The 25,905-nt window shown below is 45.4% G+C and overlaps 1 protein-coding gene across 2 annotated transcripts in view; it reads left to right on the forward strand.

Annotated features, from left to right (window-relative positions):
• The window catches only part of BACH2 (BTB domain and CNC homolog 2), a 193,329-nt gene that overhangs the window by 148,648 nt on the left and 18,776 nt on the right, over positions 1-25,905 (forward strand). For both annotated transcript variants that reach the window (XM_052781506.1, XM_052781505.1), the window contains exon 6: positions 23,164-24,708. In XM_052781506.1, coding sequence (XP_052637466.1) covers positions 23,164-24,708 — 1,545 coding nt within the window. The remainder of the gene's footprint in view (positions 1-23,163; positions 24,709-25,905) is intronic.

The raw sequence follows: 25,905 nt of genomic DNA on the forward strand, positions 1-25,905 counted from the left end.
GTTTTATCTCTGTACAGCACTTTCTGACAAGGATTCCCCGGTGAATAATGTCAAACCAACTGTTTTTCTCAGCTACCAGTGAAATTGAGCATGTTATGGGATGGAATATGGCATGTATTCAAATGATGCATTGCAGCAGTCAACAAACATTAAGGCTAGGAAGTATGGTTCAGTTTGGAAGTGAAATACGGGTTTTAGGTGAGCAGAAGGCAAATGAATCATACTAGGATTTGGGAATGAGATGCTCTGTGAATTTTACAGGCAGGCTGTTGAGTTTTTTAGAGGAAGAAGTAGACACACTTTCTGTTACATGTTCAATGCAAGCTCTGAAGAGAGAAATGGCTGGTTTATTCCAGGACTTCTGTGCAGCACTGAATTTTCATCTGTCCCACTTTCATGGGAGACCGCCAGCAACTACACCTCCAAATCCCAGTGCCGTCTAACACTACTAAAAGCTGTGTCCTTGGGCACTTTATTTACTTTAATAAAATAAATAAGTAGGAGCAGCTGTAGTTGGTCAAACTGCAGATCAATCTAGCCCAGGCTTGGTTTGTTTTAAAAATGAGATGTAATTTCACTGAAAGAGCTTGAGAGGAGGCTTGCATGGTTGTTTAAAGACTTAAATGAAAAGAAAGTATCAGGCATATCTCTAGGAAGTGTGTTTTAATTTACTGGGGAAAGATATCATGAGAGCCAAAGGCAGTTGTTTTGAAGCCAGATTAAAATCAACTGAAAAATTTGGCATGTGTTTTTAGCAACAAACTGCTCAGTGATGTGTATGACTGCACATTGTTTCATAACTGTAAGACAAATGGCCTTGAAGAGGGGCGAGCTTTAGACACCCCTTGAAGAAGATTGGTGCTCAGTACAGATGTAGTTGAGTGGAACTTAAGATAACTAAGATAACATAGATCAGATCTGCTAATAAACCTTTCTGCTCTTCACTTTGCTTAACCTGACCTTCTAAGAGCGGATGGCATCAAAGCGTGCGGCTAATTGTAACTGTCTGTTCCCAGCACACAGAAGTAGTTGAAATCTTTTCTTTTTTTGTGTTTTGTATTTTGGGATGGTTTTTTTTTTTGCTTAAAGTTTGCACGATGCATCTTTCGGGTCACTTAAGAATCCGTGGTGGAGGCTTTAGAAGACTGTGGAGAAGAAAAGGTTAATTCGTAATTGAAATGGCACCGGGAATTTCTTGCTGTGACCCAGGGCCTGCTGCTAGCTGGGGATCTGCAGTTAAAATAGCCATAGCTGGGCTGAGAACGGCAGAGAATCACAGTACTAGCGCTTTCAGTAAAACCAATATATAAACAAAGTGTCACCGACAGCTGGAATTGAGAGGTATCGGCTCTGAAGTTAAATAATGATAACATAAAACCTTCAGCAGTAGATTTTTGAGGTCTCTCGTGAACAAATAAAATACTGTCATCACCTCTGTGCAAATGCTGCGGTGGAAGCTGATGCATCAGGTGGGAATTACAGCACAGGTCTGTGCATCAGGTCATTGATAATTAAATCACCTTGTGTGAACCACTCAGCTGTGTTTACCTCTCTCTAAATGCTCTGGTTCACATTACCTCACACGGAGGTGAATAGACTGACCCACAGCTGGCACAGCTACTGGTCCCAGAGCAGCTCGTGTATCTGAACCCAGAGCTTCCAGCTTATCACTCCACAGCCAGAGTTTCAGTCTCATGTTCTTCCCTCTGTATCTTTTAAGCATGCAGGAGGCATTGAGGGGATTTTCAGACTAGTTGCAGCATTTCTCAAGATGATTGGGGTAAGATGGAGCCGCTCACTGCCTTATCTGGCCGATTGGTCCTGGGTGACCGATGGGCTCTACTCTGTGTCCTCTACCTGTTCTTCCTGCATCATACCTGAGGTCCTGTGCACTGCCATAGATAACAGCTGCTGAGACTACCACATCCAAGAGGAAAGTAGACTTGGAGGCATGGAGCAGATCAGAAAGAGTCTGTGAATTGCTACAGACTTCCAGTCCCTCACCAGGAGACTGGGGCACTTTGAAGATGCTTAATTAGGATTTTTACTTAAGTGGCAGAGCTGTTGCAGACCCAGGTTCAAAAAGAAATGCTTAATTTAAAAAACAAATCTTGATACTTAGAGCAAGATGTAAAAACTTTTTCCTATATTGTAGCTTTTGGGCATCCCATTTATCCCAAACAATAGGTGAGTAGGTACCTAGCAAGACTTGATCTCTTCCACAGAGAGCTAATCAGTCTTGGCAGATGGGAGCTGTGGATTTCAGGACCTCAAAAACTGGGCATCTTTGTTTTGGTGTTGAAGCAACCATATTTAGTTGAGTATATATTGCACCTGGTTCACATCATTCCCTGCAGCAGCTGCTCATCATTTCAGAACAACACTTTAGAGAAATGGAAGTGTACAGACTTACTGTAAGGACTGCAGAGAGATTTGGCAGGTGTGACCCAGGATGGATTCAGCGGCAGCATTGTATTCTCAGTGCTGCCTTCTGCTTCCGCTGTGTCAGATGTACTTCCCAAAGCCAGAGCTGAGGTGGGTTTATGTGGGTAGCAAAATAGAAAGGAAACCATCCAAATAAATTTATTGACCCAGAAAGAGACCTGAATGGTGCTAATAGTTTAAAGAGGTGTGGGCATCCAGTGCATTGTACATCAGATTCTAGTAGTAAGGTAATACTCTACTTGAAATTTGCTTGCTTTGAATTTTGATAGGACCAAATTCCCTAGTCTGTGCATATACCTCTTACTCTATGTTCCCAGAATGGTGGGGATGCAGTCTGCAGTAGTGTTTCAAGGTAAAAAGAGCAGAATTAAAGAAAAAAAATGTCCATGCAAACTTTACCAGTACAGTTCTCAGTTTCAGGAAAAAATGCTTTTGATGAAGTGGTCTGGGATTTTTGTCAGAGTGTCAGCTAGGAGGCTGAGACTACATTTTTGGCTGTGTAAAGCTTTTGCTTGTGGGAAATGTGTTGGGTTTTTGCTTACCTTTGAAATTCAGACCTGTGGTCTTCTGTTTCAAGGGCCTGCAGCTGGTAAGAAACGACTCTGAAACAACTCTGAAAGCAAAATATCTTTCCATCTCTGACCGCGCAGCAGTAGTACAACATGCCTGACCACCTCTCTCCCAGATACACAGGCAGCCTTCAGAGAAAATTTCCCTCTCAAGAGATTCTTGGTCAAGTAAAAACAGAATAAGCTCAAGTTATTTCCTGTTTCTTTCAAAGGACAGGGTTGGAGCCAGTAACCTTTCAAGACAGGAAAAAGCTGGGGAAAGACAAATCCTGACAACTTCCCTTCTGCTTTCCACAGAGGACTAGTGCTCATTTCTGCTTCCGGAATGGGAAGCTGGACTTGCGGTAGATGGGTCTCCAGCCATTCCATCTGCCTTTCGAATTGAACTATCTTTTAACCTTATTTTTATCTGACTGCAGATTTCCATCCTCCCTCATGGATGATTTTCTGCATATGGCGTTTTTGTCTGGACATAAAGCCAAATCAAGCAGTTTCTGCCTGTTCCTGAACTTGTTAGTTTTCAGGAGACTGGACACATCAAACCAAGGCTATGTTTTAAATGTCCGAACTAATTTGTCAAATGCAAGGCACAAAAAATAGAGTTGCCTGTCTTTTGTAAGAGCCATCTATCCTTGTCATTTTTGCCCCGTTTATATAAGCAGTAGCCATTGAGAACAAATAATATCTATACCATTGTCAAAGGAAGTGAAGAATGAAGAGGTGTCCGTGACATATATAGGCATTTGGGCATTCTGCAAAGAAACTTGTTCACATTACAAAGTCATCATAGCATTCAGAAAGCAGAAAGAGTTGCTTTCAGTAGTAGCAGAAACCTTTAAATCAGTAACTCCTTTTCTTCTTTCCCTGTCTTCAGTGTATCTTGCAGCTGGACTGAGAAGAACACCCCGTAAGAGCTACCCGGGGCTTGGTTTAGTTTTGCTTCCTTTTCAAAGATGAGCCCAATCCTTCTCTTACAGGATTTATTTCACTGTTATACATGAACTTCCCAATTGGAAACCTCAGTTGAGAGGGCATAAGCAGGTAAATTGTTAAAGACAAACATTTGATCATGTTCTGGCCTCTGTCTTCAGCTGGCGGTGCACAGCTGAGGTGACCCTAGTGGGAGCTGCTGTCAAGATTGCTGTGCTGGACCTCCTCCAAGCAGCTCTGTAGAGCACATGAGCACTGCACACCGTAAGCTGCACACAGTGAGCTTGGAGGGTTTCAAGTCAATCCCAGCCTCGGGAGCCCAGACTGTTTGCATCATCTGCTCTTGTACTCTCAGCTTAGTCCTTAGATACAGTTTTAATCTGAATTATTTGGTGAGGTTACAGTCCGGTTCTGAAACTGGTTTTCTGAAGAGAAATTGCATAGCTAAAGGGGCGTGAGAATTCATGGTCATTTCTTGTCAGTGTGCTTTCTACCTCTTGGTTGAATGGTAAGGTGGTAGTAAGGACCTCTCTAAATACTCTCTTTCAGGAATGGATGTTTTACTCTTAACTAGGCTTTTCTTTTCCCAAACTGCTCTGATTGCAGGTAGAGGAAAAGAGAGGGTCAGGTGTCATGTGTTCTTGAGAGACTTCAAAGGTGTCTTTGCTATTGTGAAGAGTGGAAGAAATCAACATCATTATAACTACTTGACCAAATTATTTCCCTCCTTATACTAAAATTTCTTAAAGCCAAGGTTTTCATGAGGCCTTTTTGTAACTAATTGTCTCTGCTATCCTTTTATTTATTTGTTTAAGGGAAGGGAAAAAGTCACTCCATTTGCAGTTTGCAACCCTTGTCCGTCTGTCAGATGGGTGTATATTTACAGGAATTAATGAATGCCTGTTTCTAATTTCTCCCCTTAAAACAAAGGTTACACCATCGTTGTCTCTGGAAAGCTTTTGGACCAGCTTGCTTTTGTGTGCGTGCACCATTTTTTGCTACCACTCCAAGCACACTGTTGAGACTCTAGTAGTGACCGAAGGAACAGAAGGAGATTTTGAGGCTTGGAGATAAACCCTGTTCATGTGGCTAAAACTCTAAAACCCCAACAGTGATCTGCTGGAGAGCGGATGGAGATCTGGGCTCTATTGTGCACTCCCCACGCCCATCTCTGCGGGATAAAACAGCTCCTGCCCTGCCGCCTCTGAACATGGGGTCCTCCAGCACCAAATGTGAGAAGGACTTGAACTCTACTTGATCTTCAGGAAGGCAGCCACCCGTGGGAAGACTGGTATTTCCTCAACCTCTTGTATTGGGTCTGGCTGAGATGGAGTTAATTCTCCCCAGCTGCATGTAGTATTGGCACTTAAATGCTCTTGCTCAATCCAGTCAGCTGCATATCATTTTGTTCTGGGGAAGGTGAGAGCAGTTCTGGAAATGATGCAGCTCCAAAAGGTATCAGCTTTACTCCTTTTACCCCCCCAGAGCTAGTCCTCGCCTACAGTCCTTGCCTACAGAGGGTGGAAGCAAGGACAGGTAGCCTGGGAGGAATGCAGAGAAATTGTCTGAGGAGTCAGGGATCAAGGCAGAAAAGCTAAAGCCCTGATACAGAATTAAATTTGGCCAGGGACATCAAGGGCAACAAGAAAAACTTCTGTAGGTATGTTGGTGATAAAAGGAAGACTAGGGAAAATGTGGGCCCTCTCTGGAAGGAAATGGGAGACCTGGTTACCCAGGACATGGAGAAGGCTGAGGTAATCAATGACTTCTTTGCCTCAGTCTTCACCAGCAAGTGCTCCAGCCACACCACCCAAGTCACAGAAGGCAAAGGCAGGGACTGGGAGAATGAAGAAGCACCCAGTATAGGAGAAGATCAGGTTCGAGACCGTCTAAGGAACCTGAAGGTGCACAAATCCATGGGACCTGATGAGATGCATCCGCGAGTCCTGAGGGAACTGGCGGATGAAATGGCTAAGCCACTATTCATCATATTTGAGAAGTCATGGCAGTCTGTTGAAGTTCCCACTGACCAGAAAAGGGGGAACATAACCCCCATTTTTAAAAAGGGAAAAGAGGAAGACTCAGGGAACTACAGGCCAGTCAGTCTCACCTCTGTGCCCAGCAAGATCATGTAGGAGATCCTCCTGGAAACTATGCCAAGACATATGGAAAATAAGGAGGTGATTGGTGACAGCCAACATGGCTTCACTAATGGCGAGTCAGGCCTGACAAATTTGGTGGCTTTCTACGATGGGGTTACAGTGTTGGTGGACAAGGGAAGAGCAATGGACGTCATCTACCTGGACTTGTGCAAAGCATTTCACACTGTCCCACATGACATCCTTGTCTCTAAATTGGAGAGGTATGGATTTGATGGATGGACCACTTGGTGGATAAGGAGTTTGCTGGATGGTCGCACTCAAAGAGTTGCGGTCAACGGCTCAACATCCAAGTGGAAAGCAGTGATGAGTGGCGTTCCTCAGGGGTCAGTATCAGCACCAGCACTGTTTAACATCTTTGTCAGCAACATGGACAGTGGGATTGAGTGCACTCTCAGCAAGTTTGCCAACAACACCAAGCTGAGTGGTGCAGTCGACACGCTGGAGGGACCTTGACAGGCTTGAGAGGTGGGCCTGTGTGAACCTCATGAAGTTCAACAAGGTCAAGTGCAAGGTCCAGCACCTGGGTCGGGGCAATCCCAAGCACAAAAACAGGCTATGCGATGGGTGGATTGAGAGCAGCCCTGCAGAGAAGGACTTGGGGGTGTTGGGGTTGACGAGAAACTCAGCATGACCCAGCAGTGTATGTTTGCAGCCCAGAAAGCCAACCACATCCTGGGCTGCACCAACAGAAGCATGACCAGCAAGTCAAGGGAGGTGATTCTCCCCCTCTACTCCACTGTCATGAGACCCCACCTGGAGTACTGCGTTCAGCTCTGGGGCCCCCAACATAAGAAGGACATGGACCTGTTGGAGCGAGTTCAGAGGAGGTCCACAAAGATGATCAGAGGGCTGGAGAACCTCTCCTATTAAGACAGTCTGAGAGAGTTGGGGTTGTTCAGCCTGGAGAAGAGAAGGCTCCAGGGAGACCTTATAGCAGCCTTCCAGTACCTCAAGGGGGCCTACAGGAAAGCCAGAGAGGGACTTTTTACAAGGACATGTAGTGATAGGACAAGGTGTTAATAGCTTTAAACTGAAAGAGGGTAGATTTAGATTAGATGTAAGGAAGAAGTTCTTCACTGTGAGGTTGCCCAGAGAGGTTGTGGATGCCCGCTCCCTGGCAGTGTTCAAGGCCAGGCTGGATGGGGCTTTGAGCAACCTGGTCTAGTGGAAGGTGTCCCTGCCCATGGCGGGGGGGGTGGAACTAGATGATCTTTAAGGTCCTGTCCCATCCAACCCAAACCATTCTGTGATTCGTACAGTAGTAACTGTACAAGGGGGAAACATCCCTTTTTTAAAAAACGGAGAGTGATGAGAAATGCAGTGGCTGCCCATCAAGTGAATGTATTTGTCGTTTGGTGTTTATGTGGCTGATGAGCGCTCTGCACTTCACCAGTGCTCTGTTTTGCCAGGGTTTTTTAAAGGTCCCTGAGAAGCCTTTATGGCAAGTGAAGTAACCTTTGCAAGATCCTGCGTTACACCGTGCCCTGCCCAGCATTCCTGTAGTTCTTGCCATTTCCTGCCCCTTATGACATGGCTGTGGCTTTGGACAGCAGGCGCGTTTTGTATTTCCCAAACAAATGATGTTTTAAATGTCTTTATCTGTGAGGGTTTTTACTGCGTGCTGTGGATTTGCACAAGGGCGAGGGGATTTTTATTTTGTGTAATTACATGCTGGTTTGTGGCTCTGTTTTATTTCCTCTTTCATCCTCCTCCTCCTCTCTCTTCTACCTGAGACGTTAAATTAAATCTAACATAGCGATACGTTTAGACGGAGGCGACACTTGGCTATGCCGGTTCCCTGGTGACTTTAAACTGCTGGCTGCAATACTGCAAACAAATTCAGACCCTGGCTTGGCCAGCAGTTCCTCCCAGCTATCTGCATGTTCTCTCTCCAGGCTTTATTTTACCTACACTATTGGAGACTGCGGAGTCACAGCCTATGTCTCATTGTTATGCATGACTGGGAAGTATTCCTGTACTTATTTGCATTCATTAGCTGTTGGTAGTTCCTCTGTTGAGGTCTCTAGCCTTGTTTTTACAGTGCTTTTGGCAGTGTTTCTGCACTTGGTGTGTGAATTTTTATGATCTGTTGCATGTTATTCATGCAATTTCCTGCCCTGTAATGGTATCAGTTTTCCAGACACAGAGGAATACAAACGAAAACCCAGGAGCCTGCATTAGCATAAAATGTCCCAGTTCTGTCAGTTTGATTAATTTGTCTCTTTGTCTCCACTCTATACGATAAGTGCTATTAATGGTTGCAACACTTCATATGTCAAAGTCTTTCTTCCTAATGACTTGAAAATGTGGTTTATTTCCCCCTTTTTTGTATTATTTTTCTCATTTAGCATTCCACTCAAGTATAGATTTATGCCATGCTCTTTCATTATCTTACTGGTTGCAGCACTGGAGTGATTACATATGGTGTAGGGTATGAGCAAAGATACGATCCCAGGGGCAGCAGCTGCTGATGCAAGCTGAAAATAGATCCAGCGTATGCTCAGCACTTTTCCCAGAGGTCTTTTATTTATTAGGAACAGTCTTGGTACAGGACAGCTCGGACCCTCATTTAGCAAGATGACTTTTTGCCTTTCAAGAACAGTGCAATGACTTTGCTCTATTTACTGTCTGCTGTGTAATTTTTTTTCACTGCCTCCTATGGAAGTGGTGACTTACCGAACGTAAATTGTAATATAATCCTGATTTATAATGAAGTCAAGAAACGACAGGCTCCATTTGAAGTAATGGAACTTGACAGATCGAAGGTTTAAATTAAATAATCCTATTTGTAAGACAGCATTTGTACATGGTACACTGATTTAAAATGAACTTCAGTTCTTCTTCAGCGAATCCTTTACCGTTCTCTGTGTTTTGCCTTCCATAGAGGCTTTTGGGGGAACAAAATTCATTCGGAGAGAGCATGTTTGTCATTGTAAACCTGTGTGGAACAATACGCTGTTTTCTTTCCCTTAGCAAAGAAGTTCTCATAAATCGTTTCACAGAAGAACTCTTTAATTAAAGAGGAAAAATTAATGTAGGTCAGTTATTCAGGGCAAGCCACATCTAACCTGCTTCGGTGGCCAGAAGAGCCCAACTGCTGAGAATGAGGAGAGGGAGGATGCTGGAGGGAAAATAGGGAGGAAGGCTGCGGCTTGGCTTTTCCCCTCCCATGAACGGAGGTTCATCGTAGCAGTGATTTGTATGGAGGGAGAAGATTGCCTCCTCCGAGCTGTCCTTCCCTCACAGCTGGCAGAGGGGGACGCTCGAAGATGGCGTTTCCTCCTGCCTCTGCACCCTGCTTTTCTTCCTCCGTCACCATCGTACCAATGCGGGCAGCCAGAGCCCCGGGGTGTGCAAATCGAAAGGTGGTCACGCCATGGCTGGCTGCTTGGAGCTGGCAATAAATGCAGAAGTGGGGGTTGGTGGAACAAAAGGCTTGTAGACGACGAAAAGAGACCCGGCAAGGAGCGTGAGATGCTGGAGGAATGATGCAAAAGCGCAGGGAAAAAGGGCAGCGGGATAAAAACACAAAAGGTACAGTGCAGGATTTTCCTGGCCTAGATCGAGGGAAGCTATTTTAGAAAATGCCCCCTTCCCTTTTCTCTCACTCAGCATTGCATTTTTGCCTTCCTTTCTGGCTGCATTTAGTTGCTGCTGCCCCTGCCTGTTAGCTTTCTAATTTTCCTTCGTACCTGGCTGGGATGCGGCCCTTGCGTACTCAGCTTGATAACGTGTCTCGTGCTGGCCACGTCACCCTGCCGTCGCCCCGAGTCATCAGCTTCCCTGCAAGCCCCGACGCAGAAAATGACGCTTTTGCATCCGTTGTGTTTGTGCGGTGTCGGCGGCCCTCAACGCAGGGCTCGGGCCCGCGCCGCTTCCCCGCCAACAGCCTGGCCCGGGCCTTTGCCTTTGCCCCTCCCTGCCGGCGGTCGGGTCTGTTGCGGCGGCCTGGTAGGGAAGAGCTGAACAAAGCAGGGGCTTTACTTGGCGCCTTCCTGGGAAGACATTAAAGATGTCTTGGGGCTGGGTGGTTCCTAATCCGCAGGGCCCAGCTCAAAAGAGGGCAGCCTCTCCCGCATCGGGGCCATGAGAACGGGCTGCCTGGACTGGAGCCTCAGCGTCATATCTGCCCTGCAGTGAGTGGTTTCAGGTCCAAGTAGTTTATTTCTCCTCATTTTAATGAGCTACGCTAATGAACAGATGGTGAAGAAGACAAGATGACTGCCGAGGAGGGTGTTGCTCAGGCGAGGGGGTTGGACCCTGGCCTGGGGACATTGGGGCAAGAGGCTCCTGCTCTCCAAGCGATTAAGAACTTTTTTCCCCAGCGCTTGCAGGGAAGTAATAACTTCTATTAATGAGAAACCAAGCCCAAGTTCCCTGCTGCTGTCAAGAAGGGACAGGACTCAGGAGTATCGCTAGGGAATGTGAGGGAAAACGAGCTCACAAAGCCAAAGCAGCGCAGGCCAGCAGAGGAGGCGAAGACGAGGAGGATCTACACAGCAATCACGGCATTGATATTGTGTGGGCCCTTGCTCCTCGTCTAGGGAGAAAAATCAGCGAGGCCCAAGAATAAAAGTCCATGGGGAGGTTTTAGAGCCGCTGCTGGTAGCCTGCACGTTGCCCCATCTCCCTCCTCCGACAGACGTGTGCATGGCTACAAGCACGGCTTTCCGTTCACTTGGAATTAATGGGATTATATATGGCGGGAAAGGAGGCGGGGTACACTGAATTCTGCAAACACAGAGCTTCAGCCTGTGCTGCTTGATCTTTAGAAAAATAAATAAAATAAAATAGCAAGAACCAATTCCAGGATGATTCAGTATGCAAATAAACTGTTTTTCATTACTCACGGCACACATAAACGTGCAGTGGTGACTGAGGCAGCAGAATAACACTTCACTGTTCATTATTTTATCAGACAGTGATAATTGTAGTTAATATTTTCTTAGTAGTGTCTCTGAGAGTTTATTTATACTGTTAATAATCTGAGCAGCTGTAATGATGCTGGCTGCCAGAGCTGTAGCCTTTTAGAAGCACTCTAGTGTGGCAATGATACGATGGTAATAGAAATCCAAGGAGAAAATGATCTTTTCGGAGCAGATGGGGCTAATTCAGTCCCTTTCACACACGTTCACGTTCTCTAGTCTCTTTCTCACACTAGCATGCGTGGGTGCACGTGAGCATATGTAGACACACACACACACAAATAGCTGTAAAGTCCCGACTTCCGCTCTCCCAGGAAGTCACATGTCAAGCCGGAAATGCCATCATTTTTCTACGTGGAGAGTACTTCTGGGGCTCCTAGGGTAGATAGCATTTTCTACCCCTCGCTTTCTGGATAGATCTTAAAAATCTCACGTATGAAGCAGAAAGGGGGAAGTCAGTTTCTTGGGGACAGCCCAGAGCCAGGCATGGGGTTGTGACTGTGCTGGGATGCCGTTGCCCATCCTTCCCGTCCTTCCCTGCCTTCGACCGCTTTCCTGCAGGGCGCTCCTGCTGAGCCTGCACTCCTTTAGGGACTAGAAGAGCCATTTTACCTTTGCTCATAGCAGACATGACATATCAGCAGGAAGGCAAATGCCTCCGATTTTTTCTGGTGGGATTTATGGAGCATAGCTAACCTTTTGGGCCACCGCACGAGGAGTTGACTGCTCCTCGTGGAGGACAGGAGGGGACCAACTTTGCCAGCTCAGCAGTGGCTGGTTCTCCTTGCAAACCTGCTTTGCTGAGCTGAGTGGACGTCATTGATGAAATGTGAACACCAAGCAGTGGAACAAAAGCCACCGTAATCCTCAGATCTGTTAATAGGCATGCAAGAACAAAAATGAGGTGAACGCAGAAAAATTGCATGTCCAAATACCAGAAATTAAAAGGCAAGGTGGGGGAAGAGGGGAAGGAAAACTGGAACAAATGCAGCATTTGGCACGTTTTGTTTTAAAAACATGATGCCTGCAGGATACCGGGTTCTTTATACAAGGTTTCAGCCTACCAGTTAATAATCGTAATTGCCTGGTTACCTTGTGGAGCGCAATAGTAAAGCCTTTGACATTCAGTTCCTTCCACGGTCCAGCAAAAGCATCTCTGGATTTGAAATGTTACGGTATTTGCTGGACTGCGCTCCCTGCTACCCCAGCATAAGGATGCCAGTGATTTTATATCCTGTGCCATGCCGGCGCACGGCCACGGGCAGCACTGGAAGCGTTGGCATCATCAGCCCTGGGGAAACCATGGCAGAGCATCCATGAGCTGCATTGGATGTTACCCAGCCCCGTCTCCTGAGCCTGCTTCTTCTCCAGCTCCTTTGTCTTCTGATTTAGTTCTCTTCCTCAGAGTGCAGCCTTGTGTTTTCCTAAATCATATCTGACAGATCCTGTTTCTTCCTCTCCTACGCTACGCAAAGTATAATAGTAGGGCTTGTAGTGAGATGCCTTGCTGTGAAGTATTCCTTGTTTTTATAAAGTAATTACAGTGTATTTAATGCACTGTGTATTTAATACACTGTATTATATAGTCTATTCGCATAAATAAATTCTGCCGTGCTTGGGAAAGAGTATTGGTGTAATTTACAGGTCTTTGTAATTTTTCTGTATTGTTGTGTTTGCTTGTGTATTAATTGCAGCTTTGGAAACTCTGAACCACTCCTCTCCACACCCTCTGAATTAGCAAATTTCTACACGCATCTTCATTTTCTGCCTATTTGGGTATTTCCTAATGTAACTTGGAGGCTTCTAGAGTTTTTTTCTTCATTCTAGAAGTTCTTAAACTGCTTTTTGTTTTCCCTTTTTTCTCCCCACTTTGGCTCATGATGTGCACCTAAACAGATCTTTCACAGACTCTTCTCTCACAATTTATATTCTGTGAAAGTTTTCCCACTCCTTCTTCCCCCTCCTCACTGCTCAACACTTTCTCCCTTTTTTTTTTTCTTTTTTAATCTGGGGGTCAGTTTAGTTTTCCTTTTGCAAAAATATGGGACTGATTTTAATTTTAAATTACAGTTACACTTTAATTCTGATGATGCTCTTGGGTTAAAATCTTTTCATTTCTGCCTGTTTCTTCCCTGCCGGTTTCAGCATGGCTTGCATAGGCACCCAAGGAGAGAAGGCAGCATTTCTGCTGAGCCACCCTCCTGTGTCATCCTTCATTACTGTGTTCCAGGTTTCTTAAGGTGCAGGTTGCATTGGAAAAACAAATGTATTGCAAACTGCCAGATAACACAGCCGTATTTCCCTTTGCTTTATCTTCTAGTTCATGCCTGAGTGTTTAAACTGCTAATTAGTGCCGCTGTTTTTTATGTGTTCTTTGTTGATTCAGTCATGTCATAGCCGAGTTGTTCCTTCAGAGAAAAGGTTATTTGAAACATTCTCATCTCTAATTTTCTTTCTAACACCTCCACCCAGAGTCTGACCTCAGCAGCCTGAAAGTTCTTCTCCAAGCTTTTTCACCTACGCTTGCCTGCAGGTACTCTCTTGGCCATAATTTTGAATTTTCTGTGTTCTCCAGTTATGCCCTGGGCAGCCTCTAACATCGACAACATAACCCAAACCACGTAATTAGTTAGGAAAAATTTGTCTCCTTCTGCTGAAGGTGTTTTCTCCAAACAGTGGCATTGCAGCTGTCATTCCTCCGGCTTGATGCATAGTATTACAGGCAGTATTCTCTTAATGGTTTAATAAACTAGTGTTTGACTTCAATACAAGTTGCCAAGTGAGCTTTTAAAATAAGAGCTCTGACAGGTCCCAGGGGGCAGGTTTGCTTGCAGGGGCGTAAGAAGTTCCCCCCTCCAGCCAGAGAGCTGCTTTGCCGAAGGTGTTGCGCCACGGTGGGGTGGCAGAGGGAGGTGTGCCCCAGTGCCAGCACAGCTGCCCCGCCGGCAGCCCCTCGCCTCCGTGCAGACCTGCCTGCCTTGGCTGCTGAGCTTCGCATCCCGGGCTGTGGCCTGGAGGAGCGGCCACGCAGGCAAATGTTCCCTTACACTCGGCAAACCGCTGCGGGCGGTAAAACCCAGAGCGGCCCAACGGGGTGTGCCAGGGGACGTCTGCCAGAGACCGATGGTTGCAGTAGATGTGATCCAGGTGGTGTATCCCTGCTATGGATAAGCACTGGATGTTCCAGTCCTATAGCCTTTTGGTTTTGCAAGCGTATTCATCTATGTTTGGTAAAGATGCCTGCTGGTTTTTGCATTGACATATGTCAGCAGCAAAGTATTGAGGCTTATGCCTGGTGATTTCTAACTTCCTTCTCAATAAACAGTGTATTTTCTGAAAGGTGTGGCAAATTCAACAAATTAATTTCCCCTAAAAATTTTTAGGGATGGGAAGGATGCTGAAAATTCCCAGGGATACTGTCAGGATTTCCAAAAGTAAATTCTTCGTTTTGATTTGAAACCAGTCTCACTTTTAAAAGGTCAAAAGAATTTCAGCTGGGCTTCAATAACTCTGAGATGAAATAAAACTCAAAGTTGTGGATCAAAATAAGCATTGCAGTTGGATCAGAGATTACTTTATTTTTACTTTTATTATTCTGAATTTTAGCTTTTTTATTCCTTAGACATCTTCTGATTCCGTCACCCCCTTTGATTGGTCTGACATTACTGGTCCCAGGCTTGAGGGCCAGGATTTTTGAGAATGCTTCGAAGTTGGGGCCATTACCACAGTGACTTTGTTTTGGAAAAACACAAGTATGCAGGTGCCTTAACTCTTTCGCTCCACCCGTAAGTCACATGCGGTCGAACGCTGACATAACCAATAACATGGGCATTGATCCGCTGGCTCTTTACGCTTGGCGATCAATTCTGAGCCACTTGCCCCGCCTCAGCGCTGACGCACTTCTCACGGGGCGATGGCCATGGTTTGCAATTATTGCTCCCCATCCTCGAGGCGAGTCTAGTGTGAATGACCTCTCCTTCCTCCCCGTCTCACCTCCTGCGGTCACACCTGCCGCCCGGGAGCATCGTGATGCTCTGCGGGCACTGAAGGTTATTGGTCTTTCCCTCCCTTGCAAGTGGGGAGGGAGGAGGCCTTTTGAAGTGCTGCCCCTGGATGTGTTTGTTATGCCAGAGAGAGGAAAATGAGAAGTCATTTGGTTTCCTCCTTCGATTTGTAAATACTCTCACATAGGCAGTCAGGGCTTCTAGTGTAAATTTGTTATCTGGCCGAAAGCAGGGACTTCAAGGGGAAAGGCTGAGGCGGGCACCTGTGCAATTTTTTTTTCAAAAGCACAAAATTGGAAGTTGGACGAGCACTTCCAATGTGGCATCTTTTGTAGAAGTACCGCTGAAGGGAGTTAAGCATCTCCTTGAAGCTCTCAGCGTGACGCCTCAAGAGGCTGTTGTGGAGGATGCACTGGAAAGATACCTCAGTGTGGCTTTGCAGGTGGCAGCTTTTTCAGTGGGACTTTTTGCTAAAAAATAAATAAATTAGGTAAATCAGCCTGTCAAAGAAAGGAGCTGTGTGTCCAGGTTCTCCCTTCTGCTAGCATGCATTCATGCCCAGCGTTGTCTGTCGTGGTGGCGGTGTGGTGGCCTCCCACCCCTGCGATGCGATGCCATGCGATGCGATGCGATGCGATGCAGGAGATGCCAGACTGTCACTTGGACTTCGGGTCACTCTTCTGCCCAAATCTGTACACACTACCTGAAGTGACAGAATGTTAAACTGGGGCCAGCAGGGTATCTGCTTAAGTTAAAAGGTGGTTTTAGAGTTAAAACAAAGGCCTCTCTTCGTTGGTCTTCTCCATCAATGACTTGTATGTTCCTCTCTTGTTTAAAAGCCCAGATAATACAAATACCTGCATCTGATGCTTCTCGCCCAAGTTGAATTTTAAAGAGTGATTACTCATTTTAGGAGCTCCACCGATTTATGAGCAGATAGGGGAAATACATCTGTAAGCTGCTGGTGAGAGAACATTTAAATGCTGTTAAATTAAAGAGGGGAAAATGCAGTAAAATACTGGTGTGGCATTGGCTTACAAAAGTACTCTGTTGTTTATCATCTCTTCTTCTGACTTTTTCCTGCCTCCTGCATGTTCCTGCCCTATGTAAAAGGATCACGGCTTCAATACGGTTCCTGACTCTGTGCAGGCTTACTTTGTGCGTGTATAGGGACAAGCCATGATAGCTAACACCGTTGATTTTGCACATGCAGCTGACCTGTTTGAGCCTAGTAATACATTTAAATCTTTCAGAGAGTTTTCCAAAACCAAATAAGCTCAAGCTAGGAAAAACAGAATCTGCCAGGCTCCACCATCCCAAGTAAAAATAACTAAGTAAATAACCAGGAAGACTCTTAACTCTTAATGGAATAACAGCTTTGGTGACTGACTTTGGTTATCAGATTACACTCTGAAAATAACTTCTGCACTATACTTGCAATTGGCTGTAAAAGAAAAAAAATACAGTGTGATCTAATTTTAGCAAATAAGATTAGAGTTAATATTTAATCCCAGAGACTTTCTTCAGGCTGTGGAAAAAAATAGCAGCAGCTAACTGTCACTAATCTTATCTCCTATTTCTAGCATGTGTTTGATTATATAAGTTGTAGTGTTAGGAACATGCTGGCCAAGTGAGAAGTTAGTAGTTTGTTTGCTACATCCTTGGGCTTATTAGACAAACTGCAGGGCTGAGACGGATTTAAAAGGTCTCCACACATGCCTTTAGACTGCAATAGCAACACTGACAGGTTAACAAAATGGGTACCACAGTAGGCCCACTACAAAACAGTACGTGAATAACAGATCAATTTTGAGTTCTGCAAGAAACGGTCACATTTCTTCTATGTTTCTATCCAACTGTTTTAAATTAATATTTAGTTTGGGATTTGATATTCGGCATGTGAGGTTTGATTCAATTTTCCTTTCTTCCTTCCCCACAAAATGGCTTAATAATTAAATCAATGTTTGGAGATTAGAGATGAGGGGTTTCTAACTGTTTTTAGGTGCCTGGTGATGAATTTAACCTGAAAATCAAAATACTAAAAATATAATCCATAATCCTACAAGCAGCTTGCATGCTTCACAGAAAACCCATCAGTACTCCTATTGATTTCAGCAAGGCTACTCAAATGTGTAAAGATAATAATCTGCGCCTGTGCTGCTCCGTCAGGACTTCTGTGTTCTCAGTGGGTCTGAAGGTCTGACCATCTAATTTACCCCCAAGACGGTGGTGGGATTTAGCAGCTAATGTTCTGCAGATCTCATTGTGTCCCCAGAGGGGAGGAGGGGGCTCTGCCCTCCCACGCCACCACCAATGAGCTTGTTCTTTGAATATGCCCTAGGTATGCTTTATTTGAAAAGGAACAATTGCGTGTACATTTGCTGTTGAACTTTGATGCTGTTTTCTAGAAGGTCTTTGGCACTGTGCCCTAATTAACATGGAAATTAGGCCTGGAAAAGCCTACCAAATTAAAGCCTACCTCGCTGGAACTAGGTTGTGCTTTGTTAGTTTTGCTTTGCAGTACTCAGATATAAAGTATCCATCATCTTCCCTAGAAAGCCTTTCAAGATCTCACTGAATTTGCTGTTAGGTTAAGAGTCAGGAAAAAATCCCTACATTTTCATTTCTTCAGTTTCTTCTCGCTGCAATCGGCAATAGCACCCCATAGCAAACTAGACAATTTTTCTCTGTTCTTGATGTTAGTATGCATCAGATTACTGTAAACATTCTCTTGCTCCATTTTAGATATTGCCTTGCCAAGTTTTACATTCCTGCATGTTTACAGTGATCTTTCCTTGCCCTTAATCACTTTTCCCCTCTTTAAATTGAACTCAGACTTGCTGGCATTTTGCAGGGGTTGACCTTCCCTGCTCCAGATGCAGCTTTTCATACAGATGCCATTCGGAGCAGGGTTACCAGACATCCATGTTTCCCTTGGAAATAACCTTTTTTCCTCCTGTAAGAAATACTGTCTGTGCAGAATCGGAGGATTTTGTCTATTTGTCTGGGATTTTGAGACATCTAGAAGTCTGGGCAGCCAGCTAATGAGCATGCACTGATGAACTCTGCAGCGCACAGCAAGTCCAGCCCATCCACAAAAATGTCAGACCTCTTCATGTGCTCTGAGGCCACGTCCCGTGTGTTCAAAACAATGCAGAGGCCTCCACAGCATGCTTGATCGGCCATCGTGGAGGAGACCCAATACAACGGGGAGCCAGAGAGAGTTCACCCACAGTGCTGTGTCTCCCGTGGCGCCTGTTGGTGTGTGTACAACTACATTTAAAATAGAATTTCTGGCCTAGAAGTCCCTTATGAAAATACAACGTTCCTAACGTGGAAGTGAGCTAACCCTGCTCCTAATTTTAGAATAGCATGTGCCCAGTACTAGGAAAACGCTGTGCTAAAAACGGTCTATATTTGCATCTGTAATGCTGCCTTCTTTACTAGCATTTGTCATTGCTGACTCTCATTTCAGCTTCTTATTCTCCCATCTGACAGTGACCAATATTGTTTTCCTTGAATTAGCCAGTTTTTCATTAATGATAAATACTGACCAAGGAAGAAGGGAAGGCAGAGAGTATAACAATGATTCAACTATTTCTCCAAAAGGAAGCAGCATTACCCGGAATGCATCGAGGAAATATAATGAGAGATGATGGAGGAAAATAAGGGAAGGAAGATTTCCTCATGAGGAGGTTTTAAGTAGAGTCTGGCAATGATCTCCCAAAGGAAGTAGTGGAAGTCTGGTCACTTAAATCAATTAAAACTAACCAGAGCATCACACTCCACAGGACTCTGTAAGGAGAAAAGCAGTGTCGGACTGAACTAAAATAGATTTTGCATGCTTATTTTCTGCAGGGCTGCTGTCTATATTTTGCTGGTAGATTCAATATGGCTAATGCTGATTAACAACTCTATTGACGGTGATTATATCATTGCATTATTTCCAGCCCGTTCCCCAGTATCATAAACTCATGAGGGCATGGACATACAAAACATATCCCCTGGCTTGGCTAGCTCAATCTGAAAGACAAGTGGCAGATAAAGGGCTGGAGAACTTACTTTCTTTCACCTTAGCAGTGGTCAGGCTTGTTATCACCACAATGCTGAATTGACATAGAGCTCTATACCACATGGTGAGCGTGGGGTACCTGTGGCAGCATGGCAGAGGCAGGAGCTGCATGTGGACCCCTGGTTCTTGATCTCTTGGATTGCTGTAGAGCAAGAAGATGTGCCCGATGGCTTAGGTATGGCTGCAGTACCGTGTTCTCTGTGCACTAGGTGTGCAGAAGGGTTTTAATGCATACAAGACCAGCTGGGGACAGGAGCAAGGCAAAATAAAGTGCTTCATCCTTAGACTTGGCGGCATGTTTGGCATGTTTCAAGTACACAAGAGAAGTCCTCTCCTAGCCTGCCTTGAAAGATAAGGGAAAGCAAGCCTCCAAGAAGCTGAGATCTTTGCTTTGCTTTTCTTGTCTGTGTGGGCATTGTTGTTTTGTATGTACATTTCATCTTTGCCCTGCCTGATTTTCTTGTAGCCAGTCAATTCCATATAAACAATAGAAACGGGTAGAAATTGGAATAAGGCAAATGGTCGGAGGGCAGGGAAGCAGGGACTTGGCATATGAGCTTGGACAAGGTGCCCAGTGGAGGTTCTCACAAATTGACCTGCCTACTTAAACATTAATTTACATGGAAAACAAGGTTTAAAAGCAAAGAAGTCTTGGACATATGGCATCTTATTTACAGTAGGGAAAAAATAAACTGAGATTGTTGCTGGCATGTGTTTTACCCATCCAGCAAAGGTCTCTCTCGTGTAAATGGAGACTGTTGTATCAGAGAAATGATCTGTTTCCTTCTGCAAACACAGATCAACTTGGTTTCACTAACTGTTTTCACTGGGATGCGTCAGTCAGGTCAAATCATTTTAAAAGACTGATCTTACCTCTTCCTACAGAAACGCGTGTGTGATGGTAATACACGCAGCTTCAAAGCCTTTTCTTTCCCAACGTGCGGTGCTCATAGCCACACTCCAGCACCTCGATCGCAGCCTTCCTGCCAGAATGCATCAGATGCGGGCAGTCCCAAAGCTTGTGGGGCTGAGGCAGGGGACCTGCCACGGGATCCAAATCAATATTTAGACAGCTTCAGGCGACAGAGATTGCGCTGGCTTTCACACTTGGCCGCAAGCTTTGCATCCATTTGTTTCCAAAGTTATTGTTTGTGCAGTTTCAAGCATTGGCACTTGAGAGGTTCCTCCCTGAGAGCAAGGACAAGCACCGAGTGCTTGAAAAGAAACTCCCCCTCTGGATCTAAAGATTGTGAGAGCGAGGAAAGTTGTGTCACCGGGTAAGATCTCGTAAGAAAGTCAAGGCGCACGTTTGACCAGCATTTTCATCATCCTTCACTTGAGGCATCTGCCAGGCATCATGGGGAGCCCACAGCGCAATCTCAGGCTCTGCTTCTGATACATCCAGTGCAGCACAGCTGTAACAGCTGTCTTGCTGCTGTTTGTTATCACGGTGGTTTATTAGGAGCAAAAAACTGAGTCATCGTGGGAGACAGCCTTGCTGTGGGGTGGTATGAGTCAGCCCGAGGCTCTGCAGCGTGCCTGCGCTGGGGGGGGCGGGCAGGTGGGTGAAACCATGGCCCAGCACAGAAAATTATTTTAATTTGCTTTCCAGTCATTCCACCTAGTGGCCAAGTGACACAACTGCCAGGAGAGCTGGGTTTGTGCTCCAGAGTCCCTCCTCATCAAAAGGGGCCCAAAAACCCCAGACGGTATTTATAGCTGCTCCTACAGACCTGTGCTGCTGCAGAGCTTTCAAGATGTAGGAATGTGTAAGCCCCCACACTGAAGATCTTACCAAAGAGAAACATCGGCCTGCGAGAAGCTCATTAAGTTCCCAAGCAATTTTGTTAATCATGCTGTGTAGATAAAATGCAGATAGGCCTTTAGTGAGCTGATAATCTAACAAATAGGCAGAAAGTGTAACACTGATAAAGCAGCGATCGGTTTAATAGCCAGCTGTAAATCTAGGCAATTCTGTACCAGAGGCATATTGTAAAACAGGAATGTGCAAGTGTGTAAGCATGTGCATGAAAATGCACTGTTTCTTAAAATAGCAGATACAGCAGTAATATGTATGGAAAAGCTCTTGGGAGCAATTTTAGAGGTGTTTAAAAATATTTTTCTCTCCATCAAGTCTGCACCACTTGTGGTATCTTCATAATCCAGCATCGCAAGTGCAGATCTATGAATAACAAAGGCTTGGTTTTGGAAGTCAGGATTTTCTGTAAAAATCTGTGAGCTCTATCACTGGTCCTGAGGCAGTATAGGGAATTTATAGGCTTTTCATTGGGATGAACCAAATTATTCACTCAGATATATGCTAATCAGGAATAAAACCATCACAAATTCATGGCCTGATGTCTCACCAACCTCTTGAGCAGCTTCTTGCTCAGTGGTGTTAATTCAGTTGGAAGGACACAGAAAAGCAGCTCATCTTCAGGGTATCCCATACCTACTGGATAGGATATCCTTCTGAGGAGCTGGGAAATGTGAGTCTGGGAAAGGGACCTGATGTCCTACTTTCTAGGTCCCTCTTCTGATCTTTAGACCATTTTATGAAAAGGGGACAGCAGTGCTTCCTCTTCTTCTTTGTTTTAAAAGAAGAAACTAAGCTGGGAACACCTACCAGAGACACCTACAGCCAGAAGGAGGTTGCAGGCTGTGCATCCCAACCTCACATAGGCATGCAGGTGTTTGGCTGCTCTGAATCCCATCTAGATGCCTTTCCTTGGTATGCAAAGCACAGGGAACTCGGGTTTGTGAATACCACTTGCAAGCAAGGCAAGAAGGTGTCTTGGTGAACCAAGACTGAAGTGACTTACCTGGCAAGGGTCATGTGGAAGGTGGTTGGTGCAATGGGAAATTGAGTTGTGTTCTCCCACATCTCAGCTTAGTGGCCAAACCACTGAATCTCATTCTTGTGCAGAAACCTTTATCCTTGATGGTGAGCCCTGGTTTTGAAGCAGCCTCTCGCTGCTTCATGAAGAATAGTTTTTCCAGTACTTTTGTTTCCTGCCCATTGGGGGAAAAAATTCAACAGAAGTTAGCACCAGTGCATTTTTTGTCAAAAAATACACAGTATCTATAGTTTACCATGTGACGTAGCAAGTTATTTGATAGTTATGTGTGAAGATGCCACTATAAAAAATCTGGGGGGAGAAAGTGTGTATTTTTTAATATATGATATGTGAATGTAAAATATAGATGGTATGATGAGAAAAAAAGGACAAGTAGTGGTGCATAACTCAGACCTGGAACAGTTGGTTGGAGATCACTCTCCTAGAAACAGTTGTTACTCTTTCTGCAAAGAAAATGGTGGAAAATTAAGTACTGAGCTCGGACTCTGACTAATTTGTATCACTTTTGAACTATGAATATGGATTTCTTTCCTGTTAGCTGTACCTTAGATTCACTAAAATAAGGAACAGTATGAGGAGAATAATTTCCATGGGATGGAGAAAAGAGCTGTGCAGTCAGTACTTACCTGTTATTTATTCAGCAATGGCTTGCAAAAATTTGAGAAGAAAAAAAGAAACCGGTTTGCTCTTGAAAGAGGCAGAAAGATACTTTCTGTTTAATTTTGCTGTAATATTAAATGTTTCCTTCCCAAAACACTTTTGGGATTGAAGTGGTATCTTAAGCTTGAAACCACTGTTCACCAGAGCTTCCATCAGGGCCAAAGAATCAAAATTGAATTGGTACTTTCATGGTAGTGTGCTGCATCACAGTTAAAATAAGATCCATCGAAGAATTAGCAGTGTCTACACCAGTCTGGTTTTTTCAGTCTTTTATTAGAGCAGAGGCTTAGTTCATATGTCTTCAAGGTATTTGGGAAAAACAGTGCTCAGCTCAACCTGTACAATGATGTACAGGAGCAACGTAAAGGGAGCAGTGCTAGTTACTGGATATAGCATCATTGCTGGCGTGATAGAATAACTGGTGCTGAGCAGTATTTATTTCTGGACACTAGATCTGTTACCTAACTACGCGATGAAGGACTTGGGATGATAGCAAGAACTGATGGTAACGCTGGCAATTTCCCTCTTTTTTTTGCAGGTCACTGTCAGGGGATTTGGTCCATTGTTACAGTTTGCCTACACTGCTAAGCTGTTACTCAGCAGAGAAAACATCCAGGAGGTCATCCACTGCGCTGAATTCCTGCGCATGCACAACCTGGAGGACTCCTGCTTCAGCTTCCTTCAGACGCAACTGCTGAACAATGAAGATGGCCTGTTCCTGTGCAAAAAAGATACCACCTGTCAGCGCATGCACGATGAGGAGAACTCGGATGGAGACGAAGAGGAGACGATGGAATCAGAGACGTCAAAAATATCTTGCCCAAGAGAGAGGATGCACCAAGAGCCCTTCAATTTTGAAACCACTGTTGCTGGAGCAGACAAAGGCGAAGGGATGCTGCCTGACTCTGACATGCTGAGAGATAGCAAGGACAATTTGGACAAAGACGCGGTAACACGGTACCCCAGATACAAGAAATACCAGCTTGCTTGTACCAAGAATGTCTACAACACATCACACATCAGTACCTCAGGTTTTGCAAGCACATTCAGTGAAGAGAGCTCTGGAAATGGCCTCAAATCAGGACTTGCTATGGGGCAGATAAAAAGCGAGCCTCAGAATGAAGAGAACGATGAAGAAAGCATCACACTTTGCCTGTCTGGAGATGAACCTGACATCAGGGATAAAGAAGGGGATGTTGAAATGGACAGGAAACAGCCAAGCCCCACTTGTGTCGACAGGCCAAAAAGTGGGTCCTCTCCTTCTTGCTTGCGGTCTTTCTTCAACAGAACAAAAAGCATAGATTTGGTTGGCTTCCCCAGCACTTCCCAACAGCACTTTGGCAGGAGTCCAGCATGCCCTTTTGAAAAAGGGACAACTCAGGGTGACCACAAAACTGATTACATCCCTTTCACGGGGAACTATGGACAGTCCCATGCCATGCAGAAGGATGCTTCCAACTTCACAGTGGGATCACCGCTCAGGGGGCCCGGCTTTGAAACTCTCTGTAAGCAAGAAGGGGAGCTGGACAGGAGGAGTGTTATATTCTCTTCAAACGCTTGTGACCAAGTAAACACTTCGGTGCATTCATATTCCGGTGTGAGCAGCTTGGACAAAGACCTCACTGAGACTGTGCCAAAGGGTCTGTGGGCTGGCGGTAGCCAGTCTCTCCCCAGCTCTCAGACCTATTCTCACAGCGGACTGACAGCTGATCACTTGCCGGGAAGGATGCGGCCAAACACCAGCTGTCCGGTGCCAATTAAAGTTTGCCCTCGCTCTCCTCCTTTGGAAACCAGAACCAGGACCTCCAGCTCGTGCTCTTCCTACTCATACGCAGAGGACGGCAGCGGCGGCTCTCCCTGCAGTCTGCGTCTTTGCGAGCTCTCCTCTTCCCCTTGCTCCCAAGGCCCCCGATTCCTGGCGCCCGAGCACCAGGAGCCCGGCGTGGTGGGAGATGGATTGTACAACCCGGTCCGAGCCCAGATTAAATGTGAGCCATCCTATGGAACAAACTCCAGCGATGAGTCTGGGTCATTCTCAGAAGCAGACAGTGAATCATGTCCTGTGCAAGACAGAGGGCATGAGGTAGGGATTTAAGATAAGTACATATATCGCAGTCGTTGTGACCCAATTAATCACTCCTTGATTCTCTTGAATGATTTGGCATTTCCCCAGCACTTTCTTTGTTTATAGAGGCAAAGAGTAACTTCTATTTATTCCCTCATCAGCTGAGTGTGCGTGGTTGACTTCACGTAAATAGGTCTGCTTGACCTCCGAGGTGTTTGGCGTGTATCAGAATTTGGGTATGGGACAACAACAAACTGCTGAATGATGAGAGCGCGTTGATGTGCTTAGGAGTCTGCTAGCAGTGTCTTGTCCTCCTCCCTCCCTCGCCCACTTGCGTGGCACAAAGCACCATTCCTCATCCTTAATTTGCGGAGGTGGTTCCAGCTCCACTTGTTACTGCTGCTGGTGTGTCTGAGCAACCTCGAGCCATGCCTTCGCTGACACCGAGGGTCAAGCAGCTGGCTCAAAGAGCCCCTGCTGCGTATTGCTAACAAACAGCCCAAGTAGAGGAGGCAGACAGAGTGGGAGGAGAAAGAGGTGTGAAATTACTTGAACAGTTGCATAGCTGGCCACCCTCAGCAGTGGGAACGGTATTCAAGTCATCTTCCCTCTGTGTGTTCGTGTGTCTTGCACATGCAGGTAATGGGTTTTGCCTCTGTTAAGTGACAGCTGAGATGGTGTTTCCTGCCTGTGACCCCACTTTGTTTGGTGGTGAGCTCTAGCAGCTGTTGCATAAATGTTTCAAAGAGAAGTTATCCTTTAATTTCCAGGACTGTTAGGAGAATGGCAGGGGGACGGTCTGGGGCTGAAGAGCAAGCTGTGAATTTCCATGCAGCTCTCCCGTGAGAGGGAGGAGAAAGAGGGCCTGCTCTAAAACTAGAGATGGGCCAGCTGGAGATGCGGTGGTGATAACTGGCTAACCGCGATCAACTAAACTGTCTGTGTGAAGTCAGTAATTTGAGGGAAGACTTAAATCATGGAGATGTTTTGTGAAGCCCAGAAACTGAAAAAAGACTGGATGTTTTCATAGAGTTTCATTAGGAAACTACATGACCTGGAGAGCATCTGGGTGAAGTCGCCTGTCTGGCTCCTCTGGTAATGCTGAAATGCTCCACTGAGAGCTTGTGCTTCAGCGTGGGGAGCAGCGAGTGCAAGTCTGGGGGGTTCACGTGCTGTGAGCACCCAGTTCAGAGCCAGGGGGGCCTAGTTGTGGGC

The sequence above is a fragment of the Harpia harpyja genome, chromosome 3 (genome assembly GCF_026419915.1).
Source record: "Harpia harpyja isolate bHarHar1 chromosome 3, bHarHar1 primary haplotype, whole genome shotgun sequence".
In the NCBI taxonomy this organism is placed as follows: domain Eukaryota; kingdom Metazoa; phylum Chordata; class Aves; order Accipitriformes; family Accipitridae; genus Harpia; species Harpia harpyja.